Source organism: Pristis pectinata, chromosome 11, assembly GCF_009764475.1.
Source record: "Pristis pectinata isolate sPriPec2 chromosome 11, sPriPec2.1.pri, whole genome shotgun sequence".
Classification (NCBI taxonomy): domain Eukaryota; kingdom Metazoa; phylum Chordata; class Chondrichthyes; order Rhinopristiformes; family Pristidae; genus Pristis; species Pristis pectinata.
The window spans coordinates 4,384,272-4,406,531 of NC_067415.1; the positions used below are offsets into that span (position 1 = coordinate 4,384,272).

General features: G+C 47.6%; 1 protein-coding gene across 4 annotated transcripts in view; it reads right to left on the minus strand.

The window, feature by feature from the left end:
* The window catches only part of LOC127575708 (glycerophosphodiester phosphodiesterase domain-containing protein 5-like), a 217,065-nt gene that overhangs the window by 17,530 nt on the left and 177,275 nt on the right, over positions 1–22,260 (minus strand). For 3 of the 4 annotated variants that reach the window (XM_052025691.1, XM_052025690.1, XM_052025692.1), the window contains 4 exons: positions 19,882–20,103; positions 17,772–17,929; positions 11,898–12,045; positions 5,095–5,177 (listed from right to left, as the gene is read on the minus strand). In XM_052025691.1, coding sequence (XP_051881651.1) covers positions 5,095–5,177; positions 11,898–12,045; positions 17,772–17,929; positions 19,882–20,103 — 611 coding nt within the window. Of the gene's footprint in view, positions 1–5,094; positions 5,178–11,887; positions 12,046–17,771; positions 17,930–19,881; positions 20,104–22,260 lie in introns of those variants that run through there. The other variant, XM_052025693.1, reaches the window with a different exon arrangement.

Consider the following 22,260-nt stretch of genomic DNA (forward strand, 5'->3'; position numbering starts at 1 on the left):
TTCCCCGCTGCCATCAGGTTCTTGAACCCACCTGAAAAACCTTAACACTACATAGAACATAGAACAGTACAGCTCAGGAACAGGCCCTTCGTCCCACGATGTTGTACCTAACTAATTAAACTGATACCTAATCCCCTCTGTCTGCACATGGTCCACATCCCTCCATTCTCTGCACATCCATGTGCTTATCTAAGAACCTCTTAAATACCTTGATCGTATCTGCCTCCACCACCACTCCTGGCAGCGCATTCCAGGCACCCACCACTCTCTGTGTAAAAAAACTTGCCCCTCACATCTCCTTTGAACTTTTCCCCTCTCACCTTAAACGCATGCCCTGTTGTGTTAGACACTTCAATCCTGGGAAAAAGATACTGGCTGTCTACCCTGTCTATGCATCTCATAGTTTTATAAACCCCTGTCAGGTCTCCCCTCAGCCTCCGCCATTCCAGAGAAAACAACCCAAGTTTGTCCAACCTCTCCTTATAGCTCATGCCCTCTAATCCAGACAGCATCCTGGTGAACCTCTTCTGCACCCTCTCCAAAGCCTCCACATCCTTCCTGTAATGGGGCGATCAGACTATATTTCTTTTTCTCTCTCAAATTGCACTAGTGTTATGCTTATTTATGTATAACTTATGCTAGTTAATGTTAATACTATAATTCCAAGCAAACTCATCACCAAACTCCGAGACCTGGGACTCAACACCTCCCTCTGCAACTGGATCCTTGACTTTCTGACCAACAGACCTCAATCAGTGAGGATAGCCAGCAACACCTCCAGCACAATTATTCTCAACACTGGTGCCCCACAAGGCTACATCCTCAGCCCTTTACTCTGCTCCCTGTACACTCGTGACTGCGAGGCCAGGTTCTGCTCTAACTCCATCTACAGCTTGCAGATGATACCACCGTAGTGGGCCATATCTCAAATAACGATGAGTTGGAGTACAGAAAGGAGATAGAGAGCTTAGTGACATGGTGTCGGGACAACAACCTTTCCCTCAATGTCAACAGAACAAAAGAGCTGGTCATTGTTTACATCAACAGTGCTGAGGTTGAGAAGGTTGAGAGCTTCAAGTTCCAAGGAGTAATCATCACCAATAACCTGTCCTGGTTCAACCACGTATACGCCACGGCCAAGAAAGCTCACCAGCACCTCTACTTCTTCAGGAGGCTAAAGAAATTCGGCATGTCCCCTTTGATACTCACCAACTTTTATCAATACACCATAGAAAGCATCCTATCTGGATGCACCACGGCTTGGTATGGCAACTGCTCTGCCCAGGACCGCAAGAAACTGCAGAGAGTTGTGGACACAGCCCAGTGCATCACGGAAACCAGCCTCCCCTCCATGGACTCTGTCTATACCTCTCGCTGCCTTGGTGAAGCAGCCAGCATAATCAAAGACCCCACCCACCCAGGTCATTCTCTCTTCTCCCCTCTCCCATCAGGCAGAAGATACAGGAGCCTGAGGGCACATACCACCGGGCTCAAGGACAGCTTCTATCCCACAGTGATAAGACGATTGAATGGTTCCCTTATATGATGAGATGGACTCTTGACCTCACAATCTATCTTGTTGTGACCTTGCACCTTATTGTCTACCTGCGATGCACTTCGCTGTAGCTGTGACACGTTACTCTGTATTCTGTTATTGTTTTAACCCTGTACTACCTCAACGCACTGTGTAATGAATTGACCTGGACGAACTGTATGCAAGACAAGTTTTTCACTGTACCTCGGTACAAGTGACAGTAATAAACCAATACCAATTCCAATACCAATTTATGTTGATTCAAGTTTATGTTAAATTATGCTGGTGATGCCTGTAATGTAATGTGCTGCTGCTAGAAGAAGCTCATCTTCATGGCATTTATACCCTGGGTAGTTAAGCCTTTGACAATGAACTTGAACTTGCATGGAAGCTGGGACAAGAGAGGGTTGGGGGAAGAGGAAGGCAGGGAGGAATGAAGGAGGGCTACATTCAGGAGATGCCGCTGTCTCTCTCAGCCTTAGAGCCACAGCAAGGAGGAAGATGGAGAGGGAGGGTGACAGGATGAGAGGGCAGAGGAAGACACAGAGGAAGAGATGGAGTGTGGAGGTGGGAGGTGAGAGGTAGGATGGTGGGGCTGGCAGGAAAGTGGAGGAACAGGAGGATCAAGAGGGAGAGGAGGAGGGGAGAGAGAGGAGTCGGAGGCAGTGAGGAAATTAGGCTTCCCCACTCTGGAAGAGGGCAAAGGTCATTCAGAAGTCTCCGCCATACCTGATCAAGTGATAACTGTGAGATGCCAGAATGCAGCAGAGAGAGAGAGGGAGAGAAAAGGAGAGAAAAGGAGAGGGGAAAAGAACAGGAAGATAACGTCAGTGAAAGGGAAGGAAGGGAATACTGAAAAGATGAATGCAAAGAGCGAATTGAGTAACGTTCAACATTTCCAAGCTCATCATTCAACCTACTATTGAGAAAATACTTCTCTTATTTTTGTTCTTCTTAAACCAAGGAATTATCTTATGTTATCTGTCTGTAAAGTGGAAATTTGTTGAACGATACTCAGAGCCATTCTTTTATCACTTGATGCAAAGTAATATTCAATGGTTAAACCCTGGGGCTACACATGACAGGGGCTCAAGGCATCTCCTAGTCCCCTCTCCACCTTGTGCTGGAGGGCCAGCCTCTATGACCTGCTACCCCATCACCAGACCGAGATGGGTTCTTTGTCCCTTCTTCTCCTCCTCACGTTCACCGCACAGACTGCAGTGGGGGGTGGGGGGGGGGGGGGTGGTGGTCACCACAACCTTCTTGAGGGGCTCAGGGATGTCACTAAACGGCACACGTTGGGACTAAGTGGCTTGCAGAAGTGCAGGTCAGACAGCCCCAGACACTGGCCTTGTCATGGGACCATGCCCATTTGAGGCCAAGGCCTGGTTTCAAGCTCAGCTATAGGCTCAAGCCCAGTTTGAGATCCAGGCCTAAATTCTGGCCTAGTTATAGTTTTAGCCCTAATCTCAGGCCTCAGAGATTACATCTCTGGACCAAGGGTCATGCCTAGTTAGAGGCCAAGGTCAAGCCCAGTTATAGGCCAAAGGTCAAGCTCAATTGGAAGGCAGTTAAGCCTAGTTGGAGGCCAAAGGTCAAGCCCAGTTGTAGGTCCAAGGTCAAGCCCAGTTGTAGGCCCAGACTCCAACATAAGCCCAGCCCCATGACCATTTCCCTATGCAACCTTCAGATCTCAAGAGTCGTAGAGGTTGTAACTTTATCAACAATAGAAATGCTGGCTGGGATAACAACATTCCCCAGCATAAAAACTTTGACGATTATTCAATTACCCAGCAGGGAACACCAATAATAATACAGAAAATCCTGGATGTATTCAGCAGGTCAGCCAGCGTCTGTGGAGAGAGAACCAGAGCCGACATTTCAGATTGAACATCTTACATTGGAACGGATGAAAGTTCACCGACCTGAATCTAACTCTGCTTGGCTCTGTTTCTCTCCCCACAGATGCTTCCTGACCTGCTGAGTCTTTTCTACAGCATCTGCAGTATTTTGCTTTCAGATTACTGATATCCAGGAGTTCAGCAGATAAAGGTACCCACCAACACACAGAATGGAGAAAAGCAGCATCAACCCATGAATCTCAAGAGGAAGACTGACTTTCACACACACACGCCCATCAGCAAGACAACAGACACACCAACCAACGCAGCCAAAGAAAGAGAGACACACACAAACCATTACTGAGACAACAGAAGCCAAGAGGTGTTGGGTTCACAAGGGTTGTACACGATGGGAATGAGCAGGGAATGAATTCTCTACAGTACAATGGATCAGAAACTCAGCCCTTGGAGGTTAATGATCAAGGAGAGTTCAGTTCTCCCCATTACCAATGTCCCCAGGGAGATGCTCGACGTTGCCCTGGCCTTGAGATACCTTGGTTGTCCCTTCCCTTTCTGGAGAGGGAGAAAGGTCCCAGTACACTCACACCCTACCCCCCGCCAACCCTCCTGAAGATGGCATGGCTCAAGACTAGATCTAGGACAGTACAACACAACAAGAGGGCTGGGAGCCACACGCCACCAGACGGAGGCATGGAGGGTCTGGAGAGCTCAGGTCTAAGGGAGGAAGGCCAATGAGACAGTTTCATTCCAGTCACCTGCCTTCCAACCTCCGCACTTTAATTGCACCAGAGTCTCCCCCAGAAAATGGACTCCCTATAAGTAACAAACTCCCCAGGGCAGCTTCAAGCAGTCCTGCTAAGTAACAATTTACCTCTTCCATACGGTTTAACAAGGCCAAGCTTCAACTGTTTTTAGCGGTCAACACACATTAAGTTCGTCACACCGCACCCCTTCCTCTTCCCTTCTGTTCCTGTGCCCCCTCCCTCCTCCCTCAACCTAACTCCCTTTCCTTCTCCTCTCTCCTGCTCCCTACCTCCCTCCTCTCTTTCCTTACAAGCCGTATTCTCTTAGAGTCATACAGCACAGAAACAGGCCCTTCGGCCCACCAAGTCCATTAATACTTATCCCACCTTTGGGAGGTTTCCTTTTATTCTCCCCACATTCCCATCAACTCTCCCCCAGTCTCTACCCCTCACCCACACACCGGGGCAATTTACAGCAGCCAATTAACCCACCGACCAGCACGCCTTTGGGACGTGGGAGGAAACTGGAGCACCCGGGGGAAACCCATGTGGTCACAGGGAGAACGTGCAAACTCTGTCTTTCTCTTCTTCCCTCCATCACACTATCTTTCCCTCACTGTGTCAGTACCCCCTCTCATTCTGTAGCCCCCCTCAGCTAGTCACGCCTAAACCTCCCCCGAGTGGGTTGACCACTTGTATCAAGGTGGCAAGGCCTGGGGAATGACGCAACTTCATCCTGAAAATTCCCAAAAGTTCAACGACCCAATCGGTAGAGCACATCCGACATCTCCATGTACCTACTCTTCAAGGCTCGACTAATGGACCAAGTCAAACCAACGAGAGACCCTTCCCACAGCTCAACACACCCCTCAGAGCTGAGAATGAGATGGCCAGAGCAGCAAGCAGCATGCCAACACAACGAGCAGAGACTAGCAAAGAGGGAAAGCTCACTCACTTCTGCAGGATGAACATTCCCACCACGATGGTGACCGATATAATGTCTGAAGTTATCCAAAGCATCAGGTATTCGTCAGGATGCTGTAGTGAAGGAAATGAATTATGTTATAGCTAGAAAATAGAACATAGAACATTACAGTACAATACAGGCCCTTCAGCCCACGATGTTGTGTCGACATTTTATCCTGCTCTAAGATCTATCTAACCCTTCCCTCCCACATAGCTCCCCATTTCTCTATCATTCATGTGGCTACCTAAGAATCTCTTAAATGTCCCTAATGTATCTGCCCCCACAACCTCTGCCGGCAGTGCGTTCCACACACCCACCACTCTCTGTGTAAAAAACTTACCCCTGACGTCCCCCTTATACCTTCCTCCAATCACCTCAAAATTACGTCCCCTCGTGTTAGCCATTTTCGCCCTGGGAAAAAGTCTCTGACTGTCCACTCGATCTATGCCTCTTATCATCTTGTATACTTCTATCAAGTCACCTCTCATCCTCCTTCTCTCCAAAGAGAAAAGCCCCAGCTCACTCAACCTATCCTCATAAGACATGCTCTCCAATCCAGGCAGCATCCTGGTAAATCTCCTCTGCACCCTCTCTAAAGCTTCCACATCCTTCCTATAAGGGGGTTATCTCTGGGGTTACATAGTGCTCATAGGAATGGTCTGTTCTTAATTCCTCACAGTCAGTTCACCTGCAACCACTCCCAGGGCACAGGTTAGACACAGAGTGAAGCTCCCTCCACACCATCCGATCACACACTCCCGGGGTCAGACACAGATTGAAGCTCCCTCTACACTGTCCCATCACACACTCCCGGGGTCAGACACAGAGTGAAGCTCCCTCCACACCGTCCCATCACACACTCCCAGGGTCAGGCACAGGTTGAAGCTCCTTCTACACCATTCCATCACATACTCCCAGGGCATGGGTTAGACTCAGAGTGAAGTTCCCCTACACTGTCCCATCACACACTTCCAGGGTCAGGCACAGAGTGATGCTCTCTCTACACTGTCCCATCACACACTCCCAGAGTCAGACACAGAGTGAAGCTCCCTCAACACTATCCTGTCACACTCTCCCAGGGCAGGGACAACATGGGTTAGACCCAAAGTGAAATTTGTGTTGAAAGCCCATGAAGTATTTACTATAACTCTGTAAATGGATAACTGATAAGTAATAGGAATAACATGATTTGTTATGGAAATGTCGACTTGAACATTCTGTGCTTACATATTTTAGAATTTTTATGGATAAAATAAATTTTAAGATTAAAGAAACAGGTTAGATGCAGAGTAAGAAACAAACTGCTAGAGGAACTCAATGGGTTGGGCAGCATCTGTGGGGGGAAATGGACAGATGACGTTTTAGGCTGAGACCCTTCATCTGCACTGAGAGAGCAGAGAGATAGCCGGTATACAGAAGTGAGGAGGAGCAAGAGCTGACGGGTGATGGGTGGATCCAGGTGAGGAGGGGTGACGGGCAGATGGAGGAGGGGAGAGTGGGAGTAGCGACAGAGGCTGGGAGGTGAGGGGTGGAGGTGACACAGGGCTGCAGATGGTGGGATCTGATAGGAGAGGAAGGTGGAGCGTGGAACCAATAAGGAAGGTGGGGCAGGCAGATGGGAACAGTGGGGGGGGAGGGGACCCAGTGGGAGGGGTGTGTGAGTGATGGGCAGATGGGTGGAGGAGGGGTAAGAATCAGGGTGCTGGGGGCTGGGGTGGGTGCAGGAAGACCTGGGTAGACCAGGAGGAGAGAGAAAGGGACAGAGGGCAAGCAGGTTACCTGAAATTAGACACAGAGTAAAACTCCCTCTGTACTGTTCCCTCCCAGGGCAGGGATTAGACACAGAGTCCCATCACATAAGCCCAGGACATGGGCACTACAGGTCAGATACAGAGCAAGGATCCCTCTACAGTGTCTCGTTTCACACTCCTAGGGCAGTGACAACATGGGTTAGAGCCAGAGTGAAGCTCTCTCTACAGAGTCTCATAACACACTCCCAGGGCAGGAGTCCATGTTCTCCACGTACATATTGAGTAAGAGAAGTTGCAGTTCCTGGCTGAGTATATGAAGGGGCTGCTCTTCAAGTTCCGGTTGCACTTCAGCCCCACTCTCCCAGTGCGGAGGGGTGCAGTGGGTTGGTATTGGTACAGGTTTATTACTGTCACATGTACCGAGGTACAGTGAAAAACTTGTCTTGCATACCGATCGTACAGGTCAATTCATTACACAGTGCAGTTACATTGAGTTAGTACAGAGTGCATTGAGGTACTACAGGTAAAAACAATAACAGTACAGAGTAAAGTGTCACAGCTACAGAGAAAGTGCAGTGCAATAAGGTGCAAGGTCACAACAAGGTAGACCATGAGGTCAGAGTCCATCTTATCGTATTAGGGAACCATTCAATAGTCTTATCACAGTGGGGTAGAAGCTGTCCTTGAGCCTGGTGGTACGTGCCCTCAGGCTCTATCTTCTGCCTGATGGGAGAGGAGAGAAGAGAGAATGACCCGGGTGGGTGGGGTCTTTGGTTATGCTGGCTGCTACACCAAAGCAGCGAGAGGTAAAGACAGAGTCCATGGAGGGGAGGCTGGTTTCCGTGATGTGCTGGGCTGTGTCCACAACTCTCTGCAGTTTCTTACGATCCTGGGCAGAGCAGTGATGTCCTGGCTGAGGTGGCCATTCACAGGTCCAGGCAGCGGTGTGTCGAGGATCCCCCCGGAGCCGACTGCCTGCCCCTCTTCCGAGGATACGTCCATGCCAAAGTGTCCACTGGCTCCCTGGAGTGCTTCTGGGGCCAGTGGGAACTGTAGGGGCTGGAGTGTGTCCTGAACAAGGATGGTTGTGATTCAGAGACACAGGAGACTGCAGATGCTGGAATCTGGAGCAACAAACAATCTGCTGGAGGAACTCAGTGGGTCGAACAGTATCTGTGGGTGGGGGGGGGGGGGGGGGGGGGGGGGGGGGGGGGCAGAGAAGGAAGTGTCGACATTTCAGGTCAAAACCCTGCATCAGGACCTGCCAGAGTTAGACAGACTGGATGCAGAGAGGATATTTCTCCTGGCCGGGAAGTCTAGAATGAGGGGGGTCACAGTCTCAAGGTACAGGATAAGACATTTAGGACGGAGATGAGGAGAAATTTCTTCAGTCAAAGCTGGGGAAATCTCTACCACAGAGGGCTGCAGAGTCCAAGTTGTTGAATCATAGAGTCACAGAGTCATAGCACAGAAACAGGCCCAACTCATCCATGCCGACTGTGTTGCCCAGCAAGCTAATCCCATCTGCCTGCATTTTGCCCTTAGCCCCCTAAACCTCTCCTATCCATGGACTTATCCAGATGGCTTTTAAACTTTGCTAATGTGCCCGCCCCAACCACTATTTCTGGCAGCTCATTCCAAATACGCACCACCCTTTGCATGAAGAAGCTGCCCCTGATGTCCCTTTTAAATCTCCCACCTCTGATCTTAAACCTATGTCCTCTTGCTTTTAGCACCCCCTCATAGGTTGAGTGAGCTGGGGCTTTTCTCTTTGGAGAGAAGGAGGGTGAGAGGTGACTTGATAGAGGTGTACAAGATGATAAAAGGCACAGATCAAGTGGACAGTCGGAGACTTTTTCCCAGGGCAACAGTGGCTAATATGAGGGGACATAGTTTTAAGGTGATTGGAGGAAGGTATAAGGGGGATGTCAGAGGTAAGTTTTTTTACACAGAAAGTGGTGGGTGCGTGGAACGCAATGCCGGCAGAGGTTGTGGGGTAGATACATTAGGGACATTTAAGAGACTCTTAGATAGCCACATGAATGATAGAGGAATGGAGGGCTATGTGGGAGGGAAAGGTTACATTGATCTTAAGGTAGGTTAAAAGGTCGGTACAAGATTGTGGGCCGAAGGGCCTGTACTGTGCTGTAAGGTTCTATGTTCCATGATTTCTTGACACAAAAGGCATTGAGGGATATGTGGAGAGAGGAGGGGATATGGTATTGGATGGAGGACTGTTTGCCCTCTTAGCTGCTTAGTATACCTGTGTGTTTGCTTTCAGTGACTGGTGTACAAGGACAGGGCCCTTTCTACATCAACATTTCCCAATCTACCACCATTTAAGTAACACCCTTCCTGTGGGAGGAAAGGAATTGTCACCATTGAGGGTCAAAACCCTGCGTCAGGACTGATGATTGTGATTTAATTTGATGTAGATTTTGTAAATATTGAATTGAGAATGAAGTAAGCATCGTAAATATATTAGTAAACCACTTCTCAAACAAAAAAATGGGTCAGACACAGAGTGAAGCTCCCTCTGTATAGTTCCCAAGGAAGGGGAGTGCAGATGAAATGCAGCATAGAAGCCATTTAAAATGGCACATTCACAGATGTGCACACACAAAAGTGAGGCGAGTTATTGCAGTGATCACAGCAACAATCGAAGGGTTCAGCTGGCTAAGTGAATCAAGCAACAGCCCATTTCCTCATCGTCAGGCAACTGCCAACAAACCTCATTACAGGCTGATCAGGAGACAAAGATGTGTGGCAGGATTGGGGGTGTTGGGGAGGGAGGGAGATCATCACACACACCAGAACAACAAGGCAGAAAGCACAGGTGATGACCTGTTCAGTGGGGCGCGGAACGCAAATACACGTCCGTGAAGCTGCAAGGACTTATTACAAATAACCTCCAGAGTTCAAGGGTTGTTAATTAGATGGATCTCCCACCAGAAGCTGCACTGTTTGCTGTCGCTTTGTAGAATGCTCTTATTTGCCTATCTTTATGGGTCTGTGGGAAATCCCCAGTGACATCTTCACAAGGAGAAAACAACAACAAAGACAAGGCAGAGGCACAAAAGACTGCAGATACTGGAATCTGGAGCCACAAACAATCCACTGGAGGAACTCAGTGAGTCGAGCAGCATCTGTGGAGGGAGAGGAATTGACGTTTCAGGTTGAAGCCCTGTATCAGGACTGGGACTGGGAGCGATTCCTTTCCTCCCACAGATGCTGCTCGACCCACCGAGTTCCTCCAGCAGATTGTTCGTTGAACAAAGATGAGGCTCTGGACTAACTTGCGGTGGTGCACCTGGTAGGGCTGCTGCTTCACAGTGTGCCAGTGACCCAGGTTCGATCCTGACCTCTGGTCCTGTCTGTGTGGAGGTTGCATGCTCTCCCTGTAAACTTCTGGGAGCTCCGGTTTCCTCCCGCATAGAGTCATAGTCAGAGTAATACAGCACGGAAACAGGCCCTTCAGCCCAACTGGTCCATGCCGGCCAAGATTCCCATCTAAGCTCATTCCATTTGCCTGTGTTTGGCCCACATCCCTGTAAACCTTTCCTATCCACGTACCTGTCCAAGTACCTTTTAAATGTTGTTATTGTACCTGCCTCAACCACTTCCCCTGGCAGCTCGTTCCACATACTGACCACCCTCTGTTGCCCCTCAGCTTCCTATTAAATCTCTCCCCTCTCACCCTAAACCCGTGCCCTCTAGTTCTGATTCCCCAACCCTGGGAAGAAGACTGTACATTCATCCTATCTATGCCTTTCATGATTTTATACACCTCATTTCAGCCCTCAGATTACATCCCAAAGAAGTGCGGGTTGGTAGGTTAATTTTCCACTGTAAGTTGCCCCTAGTGTGTCAGTGAATGGTAGAACCTGGGTGGGAGTTCACAAGAAAGTAAGGATTCTGCTTGTTGGTAACTGGTAATTGGTTTATTATTGTTACATGTATGGAGATAAAGTGAAAAAACTTTGTTTGTGTGCCATCGAGACAGATCATCACGTAAGTACATTGAGGTGGTACAAAGGGAAAGCAATATATAAAAAGAAGGGATTAATGTAGGATCAGTGTAAATGGGTGGTTGATGGTCAGTACAGATACAGTGGGCTGAAGGGCCTCTTTCTGTGCAGTCTCTCTGTATGATTCCATGAAATCAGGCACTCTGAAAGGGCAACCAACCCTCCAGGGGTTGCCCAGAGTCAGTTGGAATTGAAAGTTCATCTTCAAGATGCACAAACGAGAACGGTCATTGAGTCATCCAACAAAAATCCTCCTCCCTTTCTATTCATTCGCAAGAGTTCAGTTAGTTCTAGCAGATGGTGAAATCCATTGGAGGAACAGGGTCCGTATGGCACGCAGAAGGCCTGGGGAGGACAGGGTGTTTCTAATGGACCGATGGCAGAGATGACAGACAGGGCAGCGGAGCTGACGTAAACCCCAGACGAGAATCGGAAATGGCAGCCACAGTGATCGCCTCACCTTAGACTGGGCTGAGACACCACCCAGAAATAATAGCACAAAATTCCTGACCAACCTTAACAACATTTAAAAGACATTTGGATAAGCTCATGGATAGGAAAGGTTTAGAGGGATGTGAGCCAAACGGAACCAGCTAGGTGGACATCTTGGTCGGCATGGGTGAGTTGGGCCAAATGGCCTGTTTCTGTGCTGTATTAACCCAATGCAGTCCCGAGACACTCCCCTTCTATCAGATCTCATCATCTGCAGCCCTTTGTTGCCTCCTTCTGTCACCTCCCAGCCTCTGTCACCACCTCCACTCCCCTCTCCTCTATCTGTATACCACCCCTCCTCACCTGGATCCACCTATCACCTGCCAGCCCTTTCTCCACCCCTTCCCTCCATCTCTTTATACGGCCTATCTCCCCTCTTTATCTTTCAGTCTACATGAAGGGTCTCGACCCAAAACATCAACTGGAAATCTTAAGTTCAGTGCTGGGCAAGGGACATAGAGCCATAAGGGGGTAGAACTGATTCAAGGGGCTGAACAGCCTCCTCCTTACCATTACTCACCAATATCCAGGTGGGAGTCCGCACTTTGCTCAAGATCTGACAAGCATCGGATGTAACAGACTGCACTCCAGCGCACCACAATACAGAAAACAGCCACGGCTCATTCACAAGGTACAGGTTAGTGCTTATATTCTTTGAAGCATACTCCCTGCAATCAAAAGAGAGAAGAGTGGGTCTTGTGGAGGAACTTGGTGTCAGAAGGTGATGGTAGTCAAGGACCTCAGAATGGATGGAGAAGTCAACCATTAGGCAATTCCATCAATCAATAAGGTGTCAGGGTTTCCTTATAATGGAACAAAGAGAGCTAGCATGCAAATACAGCAAGTCACTTAGAAGGTTAATGGAGTCTAGCTTTTTGCAAAAGGGTCATGGTACCAAAGTAGGGAAGTCTTTCTACAATTACACAGGATGTGCATAGAAATTTCTTCTGGCAAAGAGTGGTGGATCTCTGGAATTCTCTGAGGGTGGTGGAAGCTGGATCATTAGAAGTATTTAAGGTGGAGATGGATAAACATTTGATAGATCCCAAGGAATAGAGGGGGATGGAGAAACAGCACAGAAGAGGGGCTGAGGCCAGCATAGATCGTACTGAACTGTGGGGCAGGCTTGAAGGGCCTGATGGCCTTCTCCTGTGTAGGAGCACTGTGCACAGTTTCGGTCACCTTGCTATAGGAAAGACGTGGTTAAACTGGAAAGAGTGCAGAGAAGATTTATGAGGATGTTGCCAGGACTAGAGGGCCTGAGTTATAGGGAGAGGTTGGCCAGGCTGGGTCTTTATTCCTTGGAACGTAGGAGAATGTGGGACGACCTTATAGAAGTGTTTAAAATTACGACAGGCATAGATAAGCTGGATGGTAACAGTCTTTTCCCCAGGGTAGGGGAGTCCCAAACTAGGGGGCATAGGTTTTGGGTGAGAGGGGAAAGATTTAAAAGCGACCTAGGGGGCAACTTTTTCACGCAGAGGGTGGTGAGTATATGGAACGAGCTGCCAGAGGAAGTGGTTGAGGCAGGTACAATGGCATCATTTAAAAAGCACTTGGATAGGTACATGGAGGGGCAGGGCTTGGGGGATATGGGCCAAATGCAGGAAATTGGGACTGAAGAAGGATCCTGACCCGAAACGTTGACCACCTGCTTTTCTCCACAGATGCTGCCTGGTCTGTTGAGTTCCTCCAGCATCATTGTGTTTTTCGTCTAGATATTCCAGCATCTGCAGTCCTTTCTTTCTCTAGGAAATTGGGACTAGCTGGGTGGGCGCCACGGTCGGCATGGACTGGTTGGGCCAAAGGGCCTGTATCTGTGCTGTATTGCCTTGTGACTCTATGAGTCCTGCTTCTATTTTCTTGTGTTCTTTCCTGCCCGTTCGCCTTCCACTCCCTGTGGACCAAAGTTCCATCTGTCTTGGCCCTGAATATTTTCAATGGCTCTGTCTTCACCGCCTCTGGAGTAGAGAAATTCAAAGATTCACGCCCCTCAGTAGAAATTCCTCCGCATCTTCATTTTAAATGGGCAGCCACTTACTCTACTTCCCAACCCCCTGCCCTCTAGTTCTAGATATCCTCCACCACAAGAAAACAAGGTCTCAGCAACCACCTTCAGAATCTTATGTCTCAATAAGATCATCTCTCATTCTCCTCAGCTCTAATGGGTATCAGTCCAAACTGTTCACCTTGCTCTACAATGGACTTCTTTTTGGTTCTAATTGTGTTCTTTCTCGTAAAAATTGTGTACAATTTATGTTTAGTTTCTGACTTTCTTGTGAGTGCTGCTTATCTGATGCTCTGTGCCTGTGATGCTGCTGCAAGTAAGTTTTTCATTGCACCTGTGCGTACATGGACTTGTGCATCTGACATTAAACTGACTTTCTTCATTACAGGAATCAACCCACTGAACTGCTCTGAAGCAAGTAAACCACTCCTTAAATAAGGTGACTAAAATTGTACACAGTACTCCAGGTGTGGTGTCACCAACATACCTTTATTACATAGAACTTAGAACACTACAGCACAGTACAGGCCCTTCGGCCCACAATGTTGTGCCGACATTTTATCCTGTTCTAAGATCTATCTAACCCTTCCCTCCCACATAGCCCCCCATTTTTCTATCATTCATGTGTCTATCTAAGAGTCTCTTAAATATCCCTAATGTATCTGCCCCCACAACACCTGCCAGAAGTGCGTTCCACGCACCCACCACTCTCTGTGTTAAAAAAACTTACCTCTGACATCCCCCTTATACCCTTCCTCCAATCACCTCGTGTTAGCCATTGTCGCCCTGGGAAAAAGTCTCTGACTGTCCACTTGACCTATGCCTCTTATCATCTTGTACACCTCTATCAAGTCACCTCTAATCCTCCCTCTCTCCAAAGAGAAAAGCCCCAGCTCACTCAGCCTGTCCTCATAAGACATGCTCTCCAATCCAGGCAGCATCCTGGTAAATCTCCTCTGCACCCTCTCTAAAGCTTCCACATCCTTCCTATAATGAGGCAACCAGAACCGAACACAGTACTCGTCACACGTAGTCACATGTACATCGAAACACACAGTGAAATGCATCTTTTGCGTAGAATGTGCTGGGGGCAGCCCACAAGTGTCGCCACGCTTCTGGAGCCAACATAGCGTGCCCACAACTTCCTAATCCGTACATCTTTGGAATGTGGGAGGAAACCAGAGCACCTGGAGGAAACCCACGCAGACACGGGGAAAACGTACAAGCTCCTTACAGACAGCGGCCGGAATTGAACCCATGTCGCTGGCGCTGTAATAGCGCGATGCTAACCGGTAGACTGCCGTGACTTCCACAAGAACACAAGAAAATAGGAACAGGAGTAGGCCACTTGGCCCCTCAAGCCTGCCCCACCATTCCACATGATCATGGCTCATCCATGCTGGCCTCAACTCCTCTTCTGTACCATTTCTCCATACCTTGATCTAGTTAATATTTATCCACCTCTACGCCCAAGACCACAAGATATTGCAGAGAGTTGTGAAGACAGACTAGTTCATCACGCAAACCAGCCTCCCCTCCGTGGACACTGTCTACACTTTTTGCTGCCTCGGTAAAGCAGCCAGCCTAATCGAAGACCCCACTTATGTCATTATCTCTTCTCCCCTTTCATCAGGTAGAAGATACAAAAGCTTGAGAACACGTACCACCAGGCTCAAGGACAGCTTCTATCCCGCTGTTATAAGACTCTTGAATGGACTTCTCATACACTAAAAGATGAACTCTTGATCTCACAATCTACCTCATCGTGGCCCTTGCACTTAATTGTCTGCCTGCATTGTACTTTCTCTGTAACTGTAACACTATATTCTGCATTCTGTTTTCTTTTTGACAACCTCAGTGTACTTACGTATGGAATGATCTGTCTGGATGGTACACAGACAAAAGCTTTTTACTGCATCTCGTTACACGCAACAATAATAAACCAATTACCAATTTAAATACTTTTAACGATCCAGTTTCCACCACCTGTCAGGGTAGAGAATTCCAGAGATTCACCACCCTCCGCCAGAAAAAATTTCTATGCACATCCTGTGTATTCGTAGCAAGACTGCCTGCACTGCTCTTTCTCTGTAACACTTTATTCTGCATTCTGTTATTGTTTTCCCTTGTACTACCTGAATGTACTGTTGTAATGAAATTATCTGTATGGATGGCATGCAAAACAAAGTTTTTCACTGTAGCTCAGTACATGTGACAATAGTAAACCTATCTACCAATTTACTTTGGTACCCTGACCCCTTTGGAAAAAGCCACACTCTATTACAGTACAGTAGTGTAGCAGTTAGCATAATGCTATTACAGCGCCAACGACCCGGGTTCAATTCCAGCCGCTGTCTGTAAGGAGTTTGTACGTTCTCCCCGTGTCTGCGTGGGTTTCCTCCGGGTGCTCCGGTTTCCTCCCACATTCCAAAGACGTACGGGTTAGGAGCTGTGGGCATGCTATGCTGGTGTCGGAAGCGTGGCGACAATTGCGGGCTGCCCCCAGCACATTCTCCGCAAGGAGATGTATTTCACTGTGTGTTTCGATGTACATATGACTAATAAAGATATCTTAATCTTCTAAACTACTTGCTGTACCTGCATGCTAGCTCCCTCTGTTCTATGCACACTGATCCTTCGGTACAGCAGCATTGTGCAGCCCCTCTCCATTTAACCAGTGTTCCAGTGCTTTGTTCTTATCAAGTGCATAACTGCACAGTTTTTCACACTCAGGTAACCCTAGCAGCAGTACATAAAATGCTGGAGGAACTCAGCAGGCTTCGTGTGTTGCTCCAGATTTCCAGCATCTGCCTTTCCTGTGGTAATACGACCAGGATCTTTGTGTCACAGAATCGTAGAGCACAGGAACAGGCCCTTCCTGCTAATCTTTTTGCCCAGTGACACTAATCCCATCTGACTGCATTAGGACCATATCCTTCTATACCTCGCCTATTTGAGTCCCTGTCTAAATATCTCTTAAACATTGTGACTGTGTCTGATTCCCCCACCTCCTCTGAGTCAAGTTCCAGATATCAACCCCTCTCTGTGTGAAAAATTTACCCCTCAGATCCCCTTTAAAACTCCTTCCTCTCACCTTAAAACTATGCCTTCTTGTTTTTGACACCCCTACCCTGGAAAAAGAAGATCTTAACTATGTCTCCTATCTGTCCTGATATACCTCTATCAGGTCACCACTCGGTGCTTCAGAGAAAATAAGCCCAGCCTACCCAATCTCTCCCCATAACTAAAGCCCTCCAATCCAGGCAACATCCTGGTGAATCCTCTCTGCACCCTCTCCAGTGCAATCACATCCTTCCAAGAGTGTGGTGACCAGTACTGCACACAGTACTCCAAGTACCATCTAACCATTGTTTTGTAGAACTGTAACACAATGTCCCAACTCTTGTATTCTATGCCCTGACCTATGAAGGCAATCATGCCACATGCCTTTTTCACCACCCTATCGACCCATGTTACACCTGTGTGTCCTAGTCACAGCTTGCTTTCCCACTGTATTATCAGCAAATCTGGCTTCAATACATTGGGTTTCTTCATCTAAGTCAGTAAGACAGACTGAAAGTGGTCCTGGCACTGGTCCCTGTGATATCCCACTAGTTATAGCTTGCCAACCTGAAAATGACCCATTTATCCTGTCTATGCTCGTTAACCATTCCTCTATCCAGGTAAACATACTGTCCCCAGGTTCTTACCTTGTGCCGTAACCTTTTACGTGGCACTTTATCAAATGCCTTCTGGGATCCTAAATACACTATATCTACCAGCTCCTCTTTATCTACATGCAAAGAACTCAAATTTATTTGTCAAAAATAGTTTCCCTTTCATAATGCCATGTTAGCTCTCACAAATTGTATTGTTTTTAATCTATATATTGGACAATAACTATTCCAGAGCCGTAGTAACCTCAAGGAGAGTCTGAGGTGCCAGATAGCGTCACCAACTCTTATTGGAGGTATAATCACATGACCTCCCAGTGTCAACCAATCAAACAGCCTTCTTTCCGCCATATCCAATATATCTATGAATGTGCCAGCAAAAGTCTTCTGAAAATATTTCCCAAAAAAAATGTATAAATATTTCTAATATTTCTCTCAAGTTTTACTTGTGGCAATGTTTGGTTAATCACCAGTTCCCAGGATAACCTGGGAACCCAATTCCTCCAGATGACAGTCACATCACTGTGAGGTCAATAACGGGTTTGAAAAAGGACCAAGAAGATCTGAGCAATCGCCCTTTGTAATCTTCTGGAGGTCCTGTGAGATTGTGGTTGATGTATCATAGCTCCCTCAATGGAAGAGCAAAATACTGCAGATGCTGGAAATCTGAAATCAGTGTAATGGTTCAAAAGGCTCAAATGGACAGCATTACCGCAGCTCGTCCGCGTCGACCCTGTTGTACCGCAGGTTCAGTCCGGAGATGCCTTGGCTGTGCAGTGTGGTAGCATTTTGCTTCACAGAAGAGACGTGTTGAAACCCCGGGGCCAGTTGTTGAACCAGCCACCTGTCCTCCTCAGGGAGCCACATCACCTGAAATACGGCAGAACAACAAGGCCCCCATCAGCAGAGACAACTCCCAGTTTATCCTCTGGTAACCACCCAACACATCTCCTCCATCCCAAAACCTACCCAATATCCCACTGTTATAAGACTCTTGAACGGACCTCTTGTACAATAAAGGTGAACGCTTGATCTCCGGATCTACATCGTCGTGGCCCTTGCACTTAATCTGTCTGCCTGCACTGCACTTTCTCTGTAACTGTAACACTCTATTCTGCATCCTGTTTTCCTTTCATACTACCTCAATGTATGGAATGATCTGGATGGCACACAAACAAAAGCTTTTCACTGTATCTTGGTAATAATACCAATTACCACATCTGCACCCTCCTCTAATTTGGCCTCCTGATCATCCCTGAATTTAACTGCTCCCCCACTAACACCCATGCCTTCTCTGCCTGGGTCCTGAGCTCCAGAATTCCCTCCACAAACCTCCCAAACTTTAGACAATGCCTAAAACCTCCCTCTGTGGCCAAGCTTGTGATCACCTATCCTACAGCTCCTTAGTGGCTAGATTTAAAGTTTGTAGCCTAACCTTCCTGTAAAACACCTTGGGATAGTTTACCACACTTGGTTATTGTTCTACTTTTAGATATTAAGGGAATCGAGGGATATGGGATTAGTGTGGGGAAGTTGGGCTGTGGTAAAGGACATTCCATGAGCAGACACAAGGGGCTGAATAGTTCCCTCCTGCTTAAAGTTCATATGTACTGTTCAATGTTCTATGTTCTACGTTGTATGGTGGTGTTCCGTGTGTGACTGCACTGTTCAATGTGCTATGCTCTACATTGTACAGTGGTGTTCCGTGTGTGGCTGTAATGTTCAATGTTCTGTGTCCTATGTTGTACGGTGGTGTTTCGTGTGTGGCTGTAATGTTCAATGTTCTACGTTCTATGTTGTACGGTGGTGTTCTGCATGTGGTTGTACTGTTCAATGTTCTACGTTCTACGTTGTACGGTGGTGTTCTGCGTGTGGTTGTACTGTTCAATGTTCTATGTTCTACGTTGTACGGTGGTGTTCTGCGTGTGGTTGTACGGACTCAGTGAAAGTCCCTTTAAGATAGAGAGTGTGTGTGTATGTGTGTATGGGGCGTGCTTACGTCAATAGAAGATAAAGGACGTAATGACGTTGTTAGAAGGAGAGAGAGAGAGAGAGAGAGAAGGGAGAGAGACACCAGCCTGCTTGTTTTTCTCTATCGATGGATGAGAAACAATAACTGTGTTTGCCACTGAAATCCATGTATGGAAGTTGGAAGTAATCCGGTGGAGTTCACTTTGTTGCTGACCTGTAGAAGGAAACAGGTATTTGTGTGTGGACGACCACGGTTCGGATGCTTTTCGGGGTGAGGAAGTCACTACCGAGTAAACACTGAAGTGTCGCTGGGGTTCCATCGTGGAACATTTGGATTTCGTATTTACTCTCTCTCTGTTTCTCTACGTCTACGTCTCATCTTCAGACAACGGTAGTTGTTGAAGAAGCCCTTGCTCATGTTTCACCTTATGGCTTGCGGAACTAAACTTTAAGAACCATTCCAGAACTTGGAGTTTGGGACTTTGTCACACACACACACACGAAGAGTTTAGTTTTGGGGTTAACGTTCAAAGTTTAACATTTTTGAATTCTAACATACTAACATTTTTACTTTTATTTTACGTATTATCATAAGTAGTGATTAATAAAATAGTTTTTAACACTGAATCATGCTCAGTGTGTTTCCTTTGTTGCTGGTTCGTGACAACGGTGGTGTTCTGCGTGTGGTTGTACTGTTCAATGTTCTATGTTCTACATTGTACGGTGGTGTTCTCCTTCACGGCAGTACTGAGAGCGAGTTTGGCAGTAGCCGGTTGTTGGGGGACCCCACCGACCTCTCCCCGTCCCTCAGCAGACACCACACATTAATAAAACCCCAACATTCAGCTCACCAGCTCCTGGGGGATTCCCGATTCTAGGATGGTGTCCAGGGTGACGTTGATCCAGGAGGAGTGGAAGGGGTGCCCGGCTGGAGGCCTCCAGAGATCCACCATCACTGACTTGTTCCTCTGGAGTGCCAGCTCCAACACCTCCACCAGCCGGCACAGCGACTGGTTCAAGGCCTCCGCGTTATCCTTCTGAGAGAGTTCCTTGGCCGTCCAGAAAGGATCCTCCTGTGAGACAGGCACAGTGGGCGTGATGCAACGCCTGGCACTCCCAGAGCACCCCCAAGTCCACCCAAGGCACCCATGGAATACTGTGTCCCAGAAAGTCATGGAGTAATACAGTATGGAAGCAGCCCAACTCATCCAAGCCAACCATGGTGTCCACCAAGCTAGTCCCATTTGCCCACATTTGGCCCGTATCCCTTTCCTATCCATGTACTTATCCAAATGTCCAAAGGAGGATGTGGAAGAGACCTTCTTATAGAAATTGGCTCATCGCTGGCTCCACCACTCTATAGAACCAGAGAACACTACAGCACAGAAAACAGTCCATTCAGCCCTTCTAGTCTGTGCTGAAACTTTATTCCACTAGCCCCATTGACCTGCACCCAGTCCATAACCCTCCAGACCTCTCCCGTCCATGTATCCATCCAATATATTTTTAACATTTGAGTGAGCCCACATTTACCACATCAGATGGCAGCTCGTTCCACACTCCCACCACTCTCTGAGTGAAGAACTTCCCCCTAATGTTCCCCCAAACCTTTCTCCTTTCACCCCAAAGCCATGTCCTCTCGTACTTATCTCTCCTAATCTAGGTGGAAAGAGCCTACTCGCATTTACTCTATACCCTTCATAATTTTGTAAACCTCTATCAAATCTCCCCTCATTCTTCTGCCCTCCAAGGAATAAAGTCCTAACCTGTTCAATCTTCCCCTGTAACTCAACTCCTGAAGACCCAGCAACATTCTAGTAAATCTCCTCTGCACTCTTTCAATCTTACTGATATCCTTCCTATAGTTAGGTGACCAGAACTCCACACAATACTCCAAATTTGGCCTCACTAATGTCTTATACAACTTCACCATAACATCCCAACTCCTGTACTCAATACTTTGATTTATGAATGCCAGGATGTCAAAAGCCTTCTTTACAACCCTGTCTACCTGTGACGCCACTTTCAGGGAATTGAGATCCTAGCTGACCAGAGTCAAGAACAGCTTCTTCCCCACCACTATCAGACTCCTGAACCAATCACCCCTTTCCCAACTCTACCCATTCCATTATCGACGCTTTAGCATTGCTTTTTGCACTGCCTCAGTTTGCTCCACAATCTTTGCACCATTCTGCTATTTTGCCCTCATCGCAGTATTTATTGTATTTATTATCACTGTTTACTCTGTGAGCTTCACGTGAGCAAGGAATTCCATTGCACCCTGGTGTATGTGACAATAAACTAATCTGAATCTAAATCTACCTTGGACCACTTATCCTGCTCTATCCCCAGATTCCAGAAATCCATTGAGAACATAGAACAATACAGCACAGAAACAGGCCCTTCGGCCCAAAAAGTCTGTGCCAAACTTGATGCCAATTTAATCTAATCCCATCTACCTGCACACGGTCCGTATCCCTCCATTCCCTGCCTGTTCATGTGTCTGTCTAATTGCCTCTTAAACGCCACTATCATATCTGCCTCCTCCCCCACCTCTGGCAGCCCATTCCAGGCACCCACCACTCACTGCGTAAAACAAACTTGCCCCGCACATCTCCTTTCAATTTTTCCCCCTCTCACCTTAAACCTATGCCCTCTAGCATTTGACATTTCCGCCCTAGGGAAGAGATTCTGACGGTCTACCCTATCTCTGCCTCTCATAATTTTATAAACTTCTATTAGGTCTCCCCTCAGCCTCCGACACTCCAGAGAAAACAACCCAAGTTTGTCCAACCTCTCCTTATAGCTCATGCCCTCTAATCTAGGCAGCATCCTGGTGAACCTCTTCTGCACCCTCTCCAAAGCCTCCACATCCTCCCTGTAATGGGGCGACCATATACTTCCCTACAGTATAGAAAGCACCACTCAGCCATCGAGTCTCTGCTGGTTCTCAGAGTAATCCCATCAATTCCATTCCTCCTTTGTTTCCCTGTAAACCCTCTCAGCTGCCTATCGATTCCTGCCGCCCATCTACACTGAGGGCAATTGACAGCGGCTAATTACCCCGCCAACGAGCACATATTTGAGAGGTACCCAGAGCACATGGAGGAAACCCTCCATGTGCAGCCTCCCTACAACACCTGAGGTCAGGATCGAACCCACGTCTCTGGAGCTGGGAGGCAGCAGTACAACCTTGCCACAGAAGTTACAATGGAAGGCATCTAAAGGAA